Source organism: Ischnura elegans, chromosome 11 (genome assembly GCF_921293095.1).
Source record: "Ischnura elegans chromosome 11, ioIscEleg1.1, whole genome shotgun sequence".
NCBI classification, from domain to species: Eukaryota; Metazoa; Arthropoda; class Insecta; order Odonata; family Coenagrionidae; genus Ischnura; species Ischnura elegans.
Window position 1 is genome coordinate 34,940,924 of NC_060256.1, and position 18,221 is coordinate 34,959,144.

An 18,221-nucleotide genomic window follows, 5' to 3' on the forward strand; every position below is an offset into this window, starting at 1 on the left:
AGCTTGCAAGTACTCTTCTCTCTCACCTGTGCGTTGAGCCTCATTCGGTTGATGGCGGCGAAGGAGACGGAGGAGTGGTCGACGTTGCGATGGAAGAAGTGAGACGGTGGAGGCGAAGAGTTGCTGGAGGAGGTGCTGGACGTGGAGGTGGATGTGGAGGGAGGGTGCAGTGAGGAGGAGGATGTGGAAGGCGGCGTGGAGGGAGGTGAGGAGGTGCTTGGAGGGGGCAGTGGTGCAGGAGCCGTGGTCATCATCCCGATGGCTCTGAGGTAGGCGGCGTGCCCGGCCGCGTCTTCCCCACGAACCACGCACAGCTGCGGCGGACCACGGGGTGACACCGACAGCCTACACGAACAAAATGAAAGAGAGAATAAGAACACACTAGTCACTCGCAGTGCATTATTTTATATTCATTTATGAAAGAGGATGTATGTTTGACGTGGCGCAGTGAGGGCGGGTTTTGGGGGATGAACCCCCCCCCCACCCCCCCAGAGCTCAGAGAAATTTTAAGTTTAATCTATTTTAGTTAATTGGATTGATATTACTAATGGAATAGGGTAAGGATTAATAAAACATCCCCCAGAAAGCCGTAAAACTCACCATTTTGGACCATTTATCTTAAAATTCCGCAATTTATTAATCTCGCACCTACCGCTTATCCTGGTGGGTATTCCATACCCCCGCACACCCCGGTATTAGTTGCACCTAAACCCCCAACCTCCCCAGGTTTAATTCCTAGCTGCGCCCCTGTCTGTTTGTATGTCCGCTGTGCGTTTCCATACGGCTACACTGATTGCCTCCAAAATTAACACGTAGATTGCCGGCCTCGGTGGCGTGGGGGTAAAGCCCCTGCCTGCTAACTTAGAGGTCGCGGGTTCGAATCCCGCCGGGGCGGTTTGACAATTTTCCAGGGCATAGGTGATTGTGAAATAAGTTAATTGTGATAGAGGAGTATCTAGCCCTAAATTCGCTTGTGAAATAAAGACGACATTACTATTATTATTTTTAAGTGCATCTTATACTCCCAAATACCCTAATGATACTTTCGGTTGCGTCCGGTGTGCCCTTTGCGTCGTGTTTACAGTACCGTTTGTTATGTCACGTTACTTATCTCCTCCAGCTTCATCTAATTTTCCTTTTCTTTCCACGTACTCGGTGACCATACCTCATTATTACTTGTATTTGTTGATGCCCATGTTTATATTAGCTTTTCTCAGTAGGTTTTCGCAGGTTTTTCACGCCCCCCTACTTGTGTGGGCGTTTTCCTGCAGTGGGTTTTTTCCAAGAAGGACGAGAGTCAATATCCTTAGGTTTTTCCCACGTTTTCTCACATCTTTTTACAGTTGATAAATGATAACTTTGTGAACTCATAAAATTGCTTGTTGATTGAAAAACATACTTATATGTCTATTAAGTAATTTCATGCGAATCTTGAGAATGTATTTAACTACAAAAATTTAATTTTTGACGAGGGGTTAGTTGGAAGATGGAACTTTCTAGTCCCAATCTCGCCCAATGAAGACGAATTATTATTATTACGTCATACAACTTCTGTATTTGGACATCCTGCCGAGTAGGCACACATCTTCACTCGATACAGAAGAAAACATTAAAATCCTACCAAGTGACCATTGAATTCCTACTTCCAAGTTTCCCTTTTCTCAGGGTACTATCCTTACCGAGCAACGCCAAGTGGCCTGCTAGTTATATTTATAAAAGAGGATGCCTGTTTGCCTCAAGGAGGTAGTAAATATCTGGAGACGCTGTTTCCGAGTGTTTAGCGTGGTCAAATTTCCGCCATCTTGATTTGACAATTTTTGGACTTAGTCTCCGATTGATATTTTGAGGTGGTTAAGTTTTGTTCTGAAAATGAACTACATCAATTGGAAAATGCTACCACGATCATAAGTATTTCGTCGGTGATTGTCATTAGATTTCACCCATCATTCTCGATATTTTTATAAATGTATAAACTCTGTCTGTCTTTCAGCCACTTTACTGGTGGGAATATCCTTGAAAATATACTTTATTACTGTAATTTTTTGATTTCCGTTGGCTTTAATAAAATTAAATGCCAGTATAAGTGCAGGTAAATGACTAGTTCTCTCTCGTAAAATTTTATTTTCAGCTGAGCTGGTTGTAGAACGTAACTGTGGTGGTTGATAATAACTTTTCCCTGGGAAGAGATGTTTGAGTCATAAATTCGCCAAGCCTACCAATAAAGTAAGAAAAAAGGGTTTACATTGTTCGTTCCATAGTTTATTTTAATGTATTGACGAGTTATGAAAAAAAAGTTTCACCATATAGTAAGCATTGACCCTTATGGGATTGTCAATGTTTTGGCCAAAGTGGGCGTGGCTTGTCCTCCCCAAGCACCCCCATTCCGGCCACACTTCGCTCCACGCTCGAAACAAGTGGTGTCCTCTCCAGATATTTACAACCTCCTTGGTTTGCCTGCCCGGTATGCGTTGCCATACTGCTGCACGGATTGAGACCAAAGTTATAGTACATAGTCTCATACTCCCGATGACCATAGTGCTACTTATACTACAAATGGTTCCCCTACAGTCTGCCAAACTTTACAATATGGATGAATCCAAAATTAAATGCCATTAAGCAAAATATTTGTACTGTGAGCACTACAATAAATTTAAAATCTCTCTTTTCAAGACTGCCTGTCAACCTTCGTTTTATGGCTGAGACGTTACGGTCAGCGAAATTCAGACGAGTCTGCCTCTGACGACGCGATTTTGCCGTCGACCAGGGTATTGCATGTCAGGCCATTTTAAATTCTAGAATATGACAGCTTTCACTTATTAATAAACTTAGTGGATTTGTGTTATAAATGGCCTACGGGAAAATTCTTGCTCGGAATGAACAATATTGGTCTACCCACATTAGTTGAAATTTAGCTTTACTTTTCCTCAATAAAAAAACTGCACTACCCAGTAAAAACTTATTTAACCCCTATTTATTCCATCGCGTGTGAGCCATATAGAAATTATTGCACTTAGCTCGATCTGGAAGCGGAGCTATGTATGTATGTACGACGTGTGCTGGGATAGCGTCGGTGATACTATTAGATGCTATGCCTTCAGTAATTCCGACGTCCTTAGCCATATACTATCCTCAGTATTTTTCTTTTATACTTCTTCTCATTTTTATTCTCTTCATTTTATATCGTCAGTATTTTAATTTCCTTCGCATGATGTCCTCAGTGAGGAATTCTCGAAACATAATCTACAAGTTCTAAATTACTCTTTTCCTATCAGCTTCCCTGTTTGCTTATCAGCGTTGAATCTTTGGCACCTCCTAATTAGTCAGGAGAAGACGTCACCATTATGCCACCGAGGTGGGTGATGTTTCCAATGATGGTTGAAATACATATTATCTTATTAATATAAAAAAAATGTCACTATGTTCTACGAGGGTACAGTCAGTGAAAAGGAGTTTGTATGTTGAAATAAAACTTCCTTGATTCAGAGTCTTTTTAGAGAGAGGAATCTATTTTATCTCCATTGTGAACTTTGTTCACTGTGACTTTTGTGTACATTTAATTTTGGTAACATCGAATTTTGCTTATTTTTCAGGAAATACATCACAAAGAGTTGTCAAAACATCATCTTGGGTTTTCCGATTATGGTTTGCGGCTCTGTGGACTACGTCACTCCACCATCGGAGGAAATTTTATGCCTCGCGTCCAGAGGCGTTCAAATAGGAGGCATCCTTGACGATATTGTGCAGAAGGTCCACGATTGGCTCGTCAATCCACTTATGTCAAGTCAGTCCGGCAGATATGACAACACGACGCTATTTTTCGCTGTGGTCTTTCTTTATTATAACCATGACTATATGTCTTCAGATGGAAGTAAGATGATGTTTTGACAACTCTTTGTGATATATTTTCTGAATAATGTGCAAAATTAAATGTAAACAAAATTCACAATGTAGATGAATTCCTCTCCTTAAAAAAACTCGCAATCAAGGAAGTTTTATTTCAACATCCATGCTCCTTAATAAAACCTGTACCCTCGTAGAATATTGTGAGATAATATATATGTATTTAAACCATCATTGCAAACATCACCAGCCTCGATGACAGAAGGGTGACGTCCTCTTCAGCCTAACTGGAAGTGTCCAAATTACTACGCCGAAAAGGAAGCTGAAAGGGAAGAGTAATTTTGAACTTGTGGATTAATTTAGGGCTATTCTTCAGTGAGGGAATTACGAGAGGGAAGTAAAATGTAGAGAGTTTTAAGAAAAAATCTGTGCTTAGTGTATGGCTGGGGAGGAACGAAGTTCAAAAGGCACGGTGTCAAGTAGGATAACCATAGTTATTCCAACTCACATTTTATATGTACAGAACTCCGCTTGCATATTCAACTAACTGCTTTTAGTCCTACATGGCTCACATACGATAGCTGAAATAAATTCTTTGTGGCCAGAGCGGCGATTTTTGATTAAGTGAAGCTAGATTAAATCTAATATGATTAGGCCAATTAAGGATGGATCCAGGATTTTTTTCTGAGGTTAGGGGCGGCATAAGAGCCTGGCAGGCCTACGGTCTTCTTATATTTGAAATAATAACAGCATACAACAATTACTATACGAAATATTCTCTTTATTTTAATGTGAAAGTTATTAATAAGAAATTAAATGATTGAGACTCCGTAATACACATAAAAAACGAACGTAATATTTACCGTATTAAAAATCTTGTTCATTTTTCAAGCGACAATATAATATTAAGGTGCAAAAGCAGGTAAGAAAAGAGGGTTTAATCCGCAAGCATGACTTTGCTGCTGTTACCTGTTCACAATTAAATTTCCCAAAGTTGAACGGTTAAAAACTAACGTTTGATAAAAAGAATTTCGGAAATGGCTTCTGATAAATTGGGATCCCCAATGTTGAGCTCATACTTTACGAACACACACAAGGTATATTTGTGGCGGAGCCCTTAAGAAGCTATGATCCATCAAGCGTATTTTAGGGAGATTATGGGATGAAAAAGTAAAATAGAGGGGCTTATTTGCACTCGTCCGGTCACATCTTGAATATCGTAATAATAAGTAATCGTATTCAAGGATCAGGTGTAGGAAGAATCTATTTGTATGCATAAAAATATACATACGAAAGCTGCGCGATTCGTCAAAAACTGCTACGGTCGTGCAGAAAGCGTTACACAGATGTTAAACAAATCAGGTTAGGAGCCGCTTGATACTCGGAGGCTGCGCGCTAAGCTTAGATTGCTTGAACCATTGAGAATGAATATCTTTCAGAGCAACATGGAGGCACCATATTAGAATCCCACTTCATTTCCAGGTTCGACAGAAACTATAATTTAAGTGAGATGTTTTGCCGAACGAATAGGTGTGGGAATACATTTTTCCCTCGTACGGCAAAAGATTTAAATAAATGCTAGGCTTAATTTCGTTAGAGCATTTTCTTTATATATGTAAACGGCTTGTATGCTAACACCCCCTACCACACGCCAATTAAGGCATCTTGCGGGGTGTTATGTGTTATAGATGTAAATGAACTGTTAGCTGAGTAATGTTGTGCACTAAGCCAAGGTAACATTGTGTATCCGAAGAAGATTTGAACGAAGTCACTAACTGCAACACACAAAATTGCGAGAAACAATTGAAGGAGGTGGTCAGTAGTGAAAAGAACGAAAATGCAATTGGGATTAATTGAAAACACAGGACACGCTTGATATCGCCGATAAATTACGTTTACAGTACTTGAGAGACGTGGGGCGCATCTAGTAGTCTTCTTGTCGGAACTTGCTCCTCGTTGCTCGCGTCGTGCTGGCTGCCAGGATAGTAAGAGAGAAAAAACTCCTAACAGGCGAAGGAGGGGAAGGAGTGTACAGAGTGGAGGGGAAGTTATCGACGCTGGGATTGGCTGGGAATGCACCTTACGCTGTGACGTTGAGAAAGAGTTTATGTCGGGGATGAAAAAGATGCCGCTACCTCACTAACGATTAGTGATGAGCGGAACTGTGATTCTTCAATAACTTCGTTACCTGTGACTGCTACTCATCAGTAACGGTGATTCTTAACTGTGATTGCGGTCACCGAGGAGAATCACTCTTAAAAGTAAGCGGTGATTTGTGGCGCTGCTATTACTGCTACTTTGTCCAATTCCAATGGATGAGCTCTCCGCAAAAGGAACGAATAAACTTATTGAAAATTGGAAAATTAGGCAAAATATTTTTTTTGAGTGAATAGTTCTGATTCTGAGTTTATATTACGTTAATTAGTAAATTTGATATGGTAAAGGAATTAATAAGGGGCAATCATTAAAATCCCGTCGGCAGATGAATAAGACATCCTTTGTTATACTGTTGGTAGCAGTGGTAGCAGCCGAAGCTATCCTCGGCGTATTCACAGTCGCAGTGATTTCGAGTATTCAGTGATTTAGTCACCGGCAGTGATCGGCTACTTGTCTTCCATCACAGGTAGCGATGTATCAACAATCACTTGGTAGCAGCCTGTGCTTTCATCGCCGAATCTAGGGATCCAATCACAGTGATTTTGAGTATTAAATCACCGACAGTGATTGCTACTTTTCAGTAACGGTGATTCAATCACAGTTAGCGATATATCGCTTATCAATACTCAAGATTGCAGGAACGTTTCAAATTGTCGTTCCAGTGAGTTCAGTGAAGCGCCACCACCAGCCAGTATACATGCAGGATATTTCAGAAAGAATCTGCTATGCTTCAGTAAGTTGTATGGGGAGACAATTTTAATCATTATTTGTCCATAAACTTGGGGTAGCAACTCCTTAGTTACCTACTGAACTAAGGCAGCACAAACATTTTGTTGGATACACTTTCCAGCTACCATGATAACGGTTTTTCTATGGTATTCAGCCTATTTAACATTTGCTTTAATACTCTGGATTTTTAAGGACATCAAATAATAAAGGTCGGACGAAAATGTGCGATTATAAATGTATGAAACAATCTCAAAATGGGTGAGATTGCGCAATCTTATTGTTGATACCCGCTCGAAGCTCCCATTTAATTAAGCTCAAAGATTAAGATTATTTTAGAATTTTAGGTATAATGCATTTTGCAGTAAAATAAACTAGGGATAAATCTATATTTTGCGCTACTAAGTTGGAATTTCATACTCAGGCATAGATTTTAGCGTTTAGCCTTTATTGTGCCGATAAAATACTTTCTGCTTTTGAACTATGGTGTAATATTTAATGGACCCAGCACTTTGGTTTGTTTATCGAAGTTAGCGTGGATTAATACTTTGTTTTCGTTTTATTATAAAAACATAACCTCGGACAGATGTTGGGATCATTTATATTTAAGAATAGGAGTGCACAGGGATGCATCTATGAAATGCAATGTGATAGCAGTGTTATGGCGGTCGGTTCTTCTGAGCTAAGTTCTGCCAGAACTTGGTATTTATATTTTGAGGTCGTGATGTGAGTTCCGCGCATGCGTTGGTGAACAATTAGGTCAGGAACCCCGACAGCTCGCTGGGCAAACACCTCTCTTGGGGGAAACATTTCCAAGGGAAGTAACTTATAAATTAAGGTTAAAGCCAGCTTGCCCTGAAAGCTCTCAGTAAGCGCCCTAGTGCTATTATGCTCGGCCCTTCGTTTTTGAGTTGATTTATCCACTAATTTTATGCTGTATAATAGATTTATTTTAATTTTATTAATGCTTAATTAAATGAAAATCGATTTTGTACTTTGTTTGAACATTTTTTCTATTAAGTGATTAAAGTATTCTCATGATTTTTAGCGTAAGTACGAGTAGTCTTGGTTGGGAATACTATGAGAGTATTTACTTATGAGCTGTACACTCATTTCTTATCAAGCTGCCTCAATGTACTACCCCGAAAACCGCCTTATTAGTCGTGTGGTAACTGGTAAGGGGTATTAGGACACAAGCCTTTGCAATGGAAGATTAAATGCACTGAAAAAATTACGACAAGCATTTATTAAAGTCCTTTATTGTTCGAGGGAAAAACGAATCCCTATAGCTATTCGATCGGAAAAATTTTTCTCTTAATACCTTATTTTTGTTGGACCTGGAATTACTATAATTATTAATTAATACACATATGTATATTTGTGGTACTGAAATGTAATAGTTTATTTTTCGTATTATTTTTGCTAACATAGTTTTGATTACTTTTTTTGTCGTATTTAACGATGAGAGGGTCATAATTAGCGTTTATTCAATACCTTTAAGTTTATATTGCTGTTTACGTTTAGTTTCTATTTTGGCCTCAGCCTTTTGAAGTGATTTGAACTGTAATGGATTCAGCTTTGATAGGCACGTGTTTTTGTGAAATGGAGGAAACGTTTGTGGTATAAACGCTTCTCTTTGGTATCATCTTTGTTTCCTTACTCCAGATAGACTATCGTCGTTTTTTGACATTTGTTTATGCTCTCCTATGAAAATCTCTCTTTTGCGAATATCGGAGCAGGTCGTTCAACCAATCATGAGGTGGGATTGTACGACGTAGCTTCTGAATGGGCAATGAGTGACTTCCGGGATGCACTTCTATCTGGCCTCTAACGATGGCCTCACGCAAGTGAGGCAATGCATCCGAATTTAGATGCGCGCCGCAGATTCACGGCCGTCTGTTTCCCTCGATTGCCACCCCACCTATATAGCGCTGGAGTCTGTTTTCCGTCATCTGTCCGCGCGGCTCCAATCTCTTGAGGAAATATGTACAAAAGCGCTCATCGGCTTCTGCGCATGAGAGCAAGATTGAGATGGCATATGGTCACTATTTTGATGGGCATTATCAGGGGCGCAGGTAAGAATTAAGGCTAGGGGGGGTTTAGGCGCAACTAATACTTTGGGGTGTGGGGTTATTGCATACCCGCCAGGGCAAGTGGGAGTTGCTGGAGACCTCCAGAATTTAAAAAAAAATTAATGGTTCAAAATGCGAGTTTTACGGCTTTCTGAGGGTTATTTGATTAATCCTAACACTATTCTATAAGTAATTCTAATCCAGGAGTAAAATGGATTAAACTTAAAAATTTATAAAAGATACAGCGTCCGGCGTGATACGGTGGAAATTTTTGATATTCAGCTTATTAAAACAACTTGTCTATTTCCACACTCTTTTATTTTCACCGACCACGGTTGCGGCAACTTGTGATAAACTTGACAATGGCACAACTTGCCGAAACCATGCCGAAAATAAAAGAGTGTGGGAAAAGACAAGTTGTTTTAATAAGCTGAATGAAAAATTTCTCTGAGCTCTGGGGGAGTTTCATCCCCCGAAACCCCCCCTCGCTGCGCCACTGGGCATTATGAGTACGATTGGCTGACTATGGCAATTGCATCTGTTTTTATGCTGTTTATGCTCTTCCGGTTCTTACTATTTACCACGCTTCCCATGGTTTTACTGTATCTTGTGAAATTTTCATCGTTTGCTCGAAAGATTACCAGCATTTTAATATCACCGTGTATAAGTATTTCATTGGGAAACATTTTCCAATTACCAGATTGATAGCGAGGCTGTAATTTCAACGTTGGCCTCGATTTTTTTGGATACTGAGAAGCTACCGTGAGCACTGTCGTATATATTTCCTCTGACTTTGCAACTTCCGTATGCGCGGAACTTCTCTCTCTGCTAAGCGCGTGTTTTTATCCGGGTGACTCCTAAGCCCTTGTGAAACGCTCCGTCGGAGAAGCAATGATTCATCCAATTCACTCTGGAGAGTTGGCAAGCTCGCAATACAGACCAGGTGTCTTCGTACCCTTGCAAACCTTGATAGAAGGGTATTATTCTTAAATTTTCAAAGATGAAAAATTTCTTTGGATTATCCGAGAATTTATTGCTACAGTTAGTACCGTGGGGAGCGCGGTAACGTATTGCATTGGGAACTTGGGTTATCACTGAAAGATATAGAATTTTCCCTCGAATATCGAGCTTACCTGATCGGTTGATACTGAAGTATGCTAAATTAGAATCGAACCGTCGACATGACGATCAACTTGATGATTGGATACATATGACTTGCTATGAGAAATAAATCCACTGGCAATCGAACCACGTAACTTTTGCTTTCCGGGTACTGCACAGATCAAGAAGCTATTCAGGTTCCTGAATTCTAATGGCAATTGTTACTAAGATCCGTGGTTCGACTCCCGGTCCAGGAGAATTTTTTCTCATGGCAATACATGAATATTTCCCCACCTTTCACGCAAGAGGCTCGAACTATTGATGATTAGAGGTTATAATACCTAGCAAGTATGACCCATATGTTTTATATTGCACTATATATTCTCAAAAGTTCACTGTTCTATCACGAATACTATATATGAAAATGTCCTGATTGAGTGATGAACCTATCAGTCAATCAGGACATTTTCGAATAAAAGTAACTGAGATCGTCCATGTGGAGAGGAAAAGACGAAGACTGGACGATTTGCAAATTATTCGGGGTTTTCAAGTGGGAAATGATTGTGCAGAAAGAGGGATGAAACTAATTCAACATTTTAAGTCAGTCACGAAGAAGGAAGTTAGCTTTCAAAACTTAAGTGTGAATTTTCGTTGTAGCCTAACCCCTAACATTCGCAAAAAAAACTTTCATTGCCAAAGATGCGTCTGTGAGAGATTAGAAATACTCTGAAAATGTATTTTATTTTCGATAATATGTACTGAAATTTATGGACAGAGTGAAAATAAATTGATCTCTTGGATTAGAAATATTATCATGGCAATTAAATTCTTTCTGGCTTAAGCACATTTATTTAGAGGCTAGATCTTGCCAATAGGAGCAAAGTCTTAGCCGAGAGAGGGGAGGGGATGGAGGGGAGGTAAGTGGTGCGGGCCGTACCTCAGCGGTGCCGCGGTGCGGGGTAGCGCCCTGGGAGGGTGGATTGCATTGCGACGGACGATATCTCGTAAACGCTTATATATAGGTCAAAAGATAAAGAAATTCGGACCGAAAGGACATTACTTTCACGTTTTACATATGGTAAGTACTTTTTCTGCCCCAAAAAACTGAATTGATTGCCCTCAGTAATTAGGGGCCTTAGGGAAATCACGGGTTGCCGTTATTTTAAAGTGACCAAATTTTATCACGTGAATATAAACCTCATTTGGATCATTTTGATATTAGGAGAACATATCTTTCCTTATTTATGAAAAATAAGGACCGGCCTACTGGACACGCTGGAGAAATTGGGAACTGTGCAAGAAGGGGGCATTTCTTCAATGAATGAACAAAAATTCATGGGCCAATCCCCGCTCCTTGCCATCCCATTCCCCAAGTGATCCAATGACGCATCTCTCCCCCTTCCTTAACCTGCCCCACCCACTTATACGAACTATATGTGTACAAACAGCTCTTGATGTTTACTACTTCTTATTGTACTTGAGTATGACCTGACGGCCGAAACTTTTCGTGCTTTTTTAAGCCTGAATACCATGATCATTTGTTTCGTCCCTTTTAGTGATCGCTCGAGTAATCATTTCTTTGAATTACGCGTTCCCACCCGCCGTCGCTTTTCGCATCATTTTTAATATCACAGCTCGTTGTTGAAGGATCTGCATCACGAATTTCTATAGCCTGAATCCTGGAATTGATATAATTCAAACAAATAATGTGTTTGTGATGTGGAGGAATAGAGTTTATATTACTATTATAGTGTAGAGTATTTATGGGTAGAGGTATCGCTCTGTACAGCAGTTTTGTTATTGTTTACTTCTTACATTCGGGCGTGTTTTATGTTTACCTAAATCGTTCCCACGATTATTAAACGGTGCGGCGCAATCGAGTGATCGCTGGAGTGATCACTCGAAAATGACGAAAAAATGATCGAGTGATTCAGTCTTTAGATAAATTTGTAATAAGAATATATAAGTAGATTACATCTCCCTCGGAAATAAATGTTATTTAATTTTCAAATTTCCTCTCCGCCATGTCCTTTGTTTGCAGTACGAGTGTGGTAGTTGGAATGATTAATGCTTAATTACGCGTTAATCTTTAGAAGGCGGAGATGTATTAATGATTAAGTACCAGATTCTCCAATAATTATTGCGGTTTATATTAAAGTAATTTTATAAGATGGTTTACTAAAGTATATATCGATGGCTAAGTTCCTACAATACGTATCTCAAAAGTAGCAACTTTTCAGAGCAAAATAAAAGATTAAATCTTTTAAATTGTATATAATTTTAATTGAAATTGAAAAACAAAAATACATAAATTCATAAATTTGTGCAAAATTGCCATCTCTCTTGTTGATTAATCAGGAAATTTCATTTTCCTGCGTGGATACAGCGCTGCGTCGGAATATCTCTGCATATGGCTCGTTCATCTTCATTTTGTGTTCCCTCATCCAAAACGTACTCAGTACGTCTATGGGTTTAACCCTGTAAATGTTGTGAAACGTTTTTCGTTCTTCATGACTTGTATGCATGTTGTTTCTAAGCTTTGGCGCTGAGCCTCGAGGAATAGTGTTTAGCTCTTGATTGACGGTTAGGGCTTTTTTGTAGCCGTGGGAACGATTCCAAGCGGCAACAGGTGTTCTAACACGGATCGAAGGCGTTCGAGGGCGTTGACTGCCGTGCACGGCGAAATCGTGATGGCCATTTTATCTCTCGCGATCTTCGTGCTTTGCGAATGCTACTTCTCGGAAGGAACCTTGCTCTTGGGAGGAACAGTTTTAGCTTCGCCCTTGGAGCCGCCCTGGCAATCAGCCCATGTCCCTGAAATCATGTTTGTCAACAATCTCTGTGACTTTTCCACTGCGAATAAATAAGTAAATTACCTCTTCCTTGGAAGTAAATGTTATTTTATTTTGAAATTTCCTCTCCGCCATGTCCTTTGTTTGTAGTGCGAGTGTGGTATTTGGAATGATTAATGCTTAACTACGCGTTAATCTTTAGAATATGGAGATAGAATAATGATTAAGTATATAATTTTCCTATAGTAATTGCGGGTTATATTTCAGTAATTTTATAAAAAGGTTTAATAAAGTGTATATCGATGGTTAAGCTCGTACAACTCGTATTTCAACTAGCAACTTTTCAGGACAGCAAAAAAAGAAACAGAAAAGTAATTGAAATTATAAACAAAAAATACATAAAACTGAAAAAGAATCGTACATTTGCAAAGAATGATTTGTTTTTGCTTGAATTTTGTTTTTTATTAATAATATTATCATTAACTCAGACCGGCCAAATTTTGAGATACGTGTTGTTGGAACTTAGCCATCGATATGTTCTACATTCAAATAGGAAAAACGTATTTTTTTCTTTATGCTTTTAGAGGTGATGTTCTTTTTCAAATTTTCTGTGATTGAATTGAGCTATAGTAAGTATATTAAATCGAATCTCGAACGTATCTATCTATCAATTGATTCCAAAGAATGCTGTAAACGAATAGAATTTTCAATATCGCATATCAATCCTAATTTTGTGACTAAAGTATAATCGCAAGTTCAAAAGAAACGAAGTGGTAGATCCAAAGAATTCGTTGCACAAAACAATTATTACTTACTTACCAGACATCTTCAATGCATTGACTGTCCTATATGTTACGTGCGATTGATTTTTTAATTGATTATCATCATTATACGTACTATCAAGATCTTTGAACTCATGTTAAACCTTTTAACTTGGAAAATATTATTGGTGATGGCGTGCTATGTTAATATGATTTCGCTGGAGAAATAAAATTCTTTTGAAGTACGGGAATCTTTTTACCATTGATATACATCTACATACTACCCGCCAGCCGCCTCATTAGACGTGTGGTGGAGGATGCTAGGACGCCAGCCGTCAACAAAAAAAGGATATGCGAGTACCAAGTTCCACCTAGTTAGTATTCATTAAGTTCTTTATTTCTCGGGGGATAAACGAGATAATCGAGTTCCCATACCTGTCCGTTCGGCAAAATATCTCTCTTAATGCATATATAGTTTCTATTGGACCGGGAAATATAGTGGCGTTCTAATATGATGTTTCTAAAAGCAAGTTAGTTATTATGTGTATTAGTATTGTGTGCTTGTACATTACTGAAATATCACAATTGGATGCAAGCGATAAGAAAAAAATCACTGAATTCAACGTTAGAAATATATTTGTCATGTATTGATAGCACCAGTACTGTATTCAATAATTTTATAAAAAGGTTTAGTAAAGTATATATCGATAGCTAAGTTCTTACAACACGTATTTCAGAAATAGCAACTTTTCAGGAGAGCAAAAAAAGATTATTTTTTAAAATTTTTATGTAATTTTAATTGAAACTAAAAAACAAAAATACATAAAACTGGAAAAGAATCATACATTTGTAAAGAAGGATTTGTGTTTTTGCTTGAATTTTATTTTTTATTAATAGTATTATCATTAACTCAGACCGGCCAAATTTTGAGATACGTGTTGTTGGAACTTAGCCATCGATATGTTCTACATTCAAATAGGAAAAACGTATTTTTTCTTTATGCTTTTAGAGGTGATGTTTGTTTTCGAATTTTTTTTTGAAGAATTAATCTATAGTAAGTATATTAAATCGAATCTCGAACGTATCTATCTATCAATTAATTACAAAGAATGCCGAATTCGAATAGAATCATCTATATCGCATATCAATCCCACCTCAATAACTAAAGTATAATCACAAGTTCAAAAGAAGCGAAGTGATAGAGCCAAAGAAATCGTTACACAGAAGCATTATTAGTTACCAGATATCTTCAATGTATTGACTGTCCTATATGTTTCCTGCAATTGATTTTTTACTTGATTATCATCATTATACGTACGATATGTGAACTCATGGCAAACCTTTTAACTTGGAAAATATTATTGGTCATGGTGTGATAGGTCAACATGATTTCGCTGGAAAAGTAAAATTCGTTTGAATTACGAGAATATTTTTACTTTTCATCTACATCTGCATACTACCCGCAAGCCGCCCAATAGACGTGCGGTGGGGGATGTTAGGACGCCAGCCGTCAATAAAAAAGGATATGCGAGTACGAAGTTCCACCTAATTAGTATTCATTAAGTTCTTTATTTCTCGGGGGAAAAACGAGTTCCCATACCTGTCCGTTCGGCAAAATATATCTTAATGCATGTATCGTTTCTGTTGGACTGGGAAATATAGTGGCGTTCTAATATGATGTTTCTAAAAGCAAGTTGGTTACTATGTGTATTAGTATTGTGTGCTTGTACATTACTGAAATGTCACAATTGGATGCAAACGATAAGAAAAAAATCACTGAATTCAGCGTAAGAAATATATTTGTCATGTATTGATAGCACCAGTACTGTATAACAGTATATGATGATAGCCCCAAAACGATTTCACAAGGGGTACCTATATATTCCACCATTCTTAAAGGGTTTTCTAACGTAATTGCATATGAGTGAAATAAATTTATATATTATTATACGACATTATATTATTATGTTCTCCGTATCGCTCTCGAAGTTATCTATTCTCAATTGCCCCTTTCAACCTAAGCCTAGCACGTAGTTTCTGAGTCTAAAGCGGCATCCAGCCTAACTTTTTAGCATATGTGTAACGCTTTCTGTACACCCGTAGAAGTTCTTGACAAAGCGCGCCGCTATCCTTCGTAGTTCATCAAGTTCACGGATGTCATTCTGCGCCAGAACCCGTAATATGAGATATTATGCTCGCGGCATATTGAAAGTACGGCCGGACGAGTGCGAAATAGCTCATCTCTTTTGCTTTTTTATCCGAAAATCTTTCTGCAACTCGCTTGATGAATCTTCAGGGCTAGGCCGCAAATATTTTTTGTACGTGTTCCCCACGATAGATTCGAACTTATCGTGCTCCCAGAAGAAATCTCATCAGATATGCGCTCGGAAACGTCATTAGTGGCGACATGGGCCACCATCAGTCTATTAATGCCTCGTGAGGTTATATAAACCAATGCAATGTCAAAAATTGAGTGACTGGAGTCAATCCTACAATTCCTCGCCTTCCTCTTCTCTAAAAATAGCGCTATTGGTACCTAAAACTTTGGTGAAAATAATTGTGTTTATGCAGGTTTGTGTATGGTTTTATAGTACCGAAATAACTAAATTTTCAAGTGCATGCGATGGAATATATTATTTTATAGCATTTTACTTGGACCAAAAATATTGGTATATGGCAATTTTTGTGACGTCTTCTTAAAGCGTTTTGTGATCGACGGATTATCGGGAATTCAGAGAACTTTAAGCTGCTTAAATGTCGTTTAAAAGCTAATAAAACAGTTTAATTTGCTCAGGTGTTTAAAGGCGCTAAGTTTTTTATCTGCAGGCTATGCAGTAAATGAAGCGAAAAAAGTACACTTTGAATGGGGATCGAAGAACTTGAATTATTGGCTTGGAAATACGAAAAAAAATCACGCCATTGGGAAACCTTGGTTTTATGGCGAAAATATCGTTCTGTGGATTCCGAAAGATACTGCAAACATCGTCGAGCATATTCGTTCTGGGCGTTTCCCTGTTTTGCGAAACGGTTTTACCCACCGCACGCAATCACGTCGTTGCGAATTTAGTCGAGTCACGTTGTGTTGGCCGTGCTTTCTGAATTCGGCCTCGGGCGCACGTGCTTGTACTTGCCTGCACGAATCGCTGAGTCACGGACGAGAATACGGAAGGGGAATCCGCTCTAAGGAGATGAGATAGAAGATAGAATAACACCCCACCTCTTCACAATTTCATCTACATCTATGAGGTACTGTGCAATCCACCACCAAAGTGTGTGGCGCGGTATGATTCCGCACCAATCGTGCATCATTTTTCCTAGCCTTAAAACTTTCATAGCGGATGTGAATTTGGATTTCATGCCCAATTGCGAATCTATTATTTCGTTAATTTCGTATTTATTAGACTGATTACCGTCAATTTTCAATAATCTTCAATCGTCAATTGACTGGAAATTACATTATATTGCCATATTTCTGCGAAAAATTTTTTTTTCTTAAAAAAAATTTCTTGACTTCATAAGACGTCATTCGACATTGCTTATATGGTTACTTAGGCAACCCACTACACAAATAGTTAATTCCATTACATGTCTTGCTCTAAGATTATTATTCGCGAAATGTTATTGATTTCGATCACGAAAAAGTATTTGAGAGCAACCAATAAAGATTTTTAGGCCATCTTTTATTACAATGGACTCTAACATACAATGCTTATAATATGTTTAAAAATGACAATTTCAGATTAAATAATGAACTTATATTAATAGTATTACAATTCGCAATTAGAAAATATCTACAAGATGAAAAATGAAAAACGGGGTATTTTGGAGCTCATTGAAATTTGCAGAGAAATGTTTCCTTCAAAATTTTTAAGCGTGTAACAAAAAAAATGAGATGGATCTAAGAACGGCTGCTTCCTTAACGACGCTAGGGGTACAATAGGGTGGTTTCCTATTAATTTTTTATTGCCTAAATCGTAAGATTATTACTCCTGGAGTACGTATTTCACGCTTTTAGATTTTTAAATGACGATATCTATTTTTCGCGATTAAATGAAAAGTGAAAATTTTCTAGCGCGCGAAAACGCGACGCGTAAGTATGAATGTGGGGAAATCTCTCCATGTGACGTATTTATGGTTCCCGCTGCCGCCTTGTGAGGTGACCTTTGCCCGCGCTAGCGCTTGGCTTAAATAAGGATTATTAATACCTTATCGAAAGAAGAAAACTTTCCGACCTTAGCCCGTTTTAATAAGTGATTATTAAGACATGTTTCCCTGAGCTCTGCGCATCATGCATGCATTGGTAACCTCAGACGACGTATAACTCCTATCTTCTCGTATAGAAACTAGGTCCCTGTGACGTCACGTGGAGTGGCATCGCATGGGTGCCAATCTGGCCCTTTTCAAATGAGGATAAAAATGGACCATTGCCATTCGTCTAAACCGGTATTTCTAAAACGAAATAATTTGTATATTATGAATACAGTAATGGTGGGTAACGAATCGCAATCAATGCCTTTCGTTTTCTTTGATGAAGGAAACTACCCTATTGATGCAGATTGACCGAAAGGAGAACCCTACCTGGCGGAAATACGGTGGGGAAATAGAAAGAACCGTCATAGGCCCCATGACTGTATAAACACTCATTCGCCATGGGCTGGGAGGTGGCATGACTGCTTAAGAAGTCTTCCGAACGGAAAGTGTTAATCCGAAACGCGCTCGCTTGCAGGACGCAGGTCAAGCACGCAGGACAACGACACGCGATCAGATTAGAA

General features: G+C 38.6%; 1 protein-coding gene across 1 annotated transcript in view; it reads right to left on the reverse strand.

Moving 5' to 3' along the window:
• LOC124167606 (kelch-like protein 17) overlaps positions 1 to 18,221 on the reverse strand; it is a 119,288-nt gene that overhangs the window by 74,629 nt on the left and 26,438 nt on the right. Inside the window, exon 2 of the mRNA XM_046545585.1 lies at positions 27 to 345. Coding sequence (XP_046401541.1) covers positions 27 to 254 — 228 coding nt within the window. The 5' untranslated portion in view covers positions 255 to 345. The remainder of the gene's footprint in view (positions 1 to 26; positions 346 to 18,221) is intronic.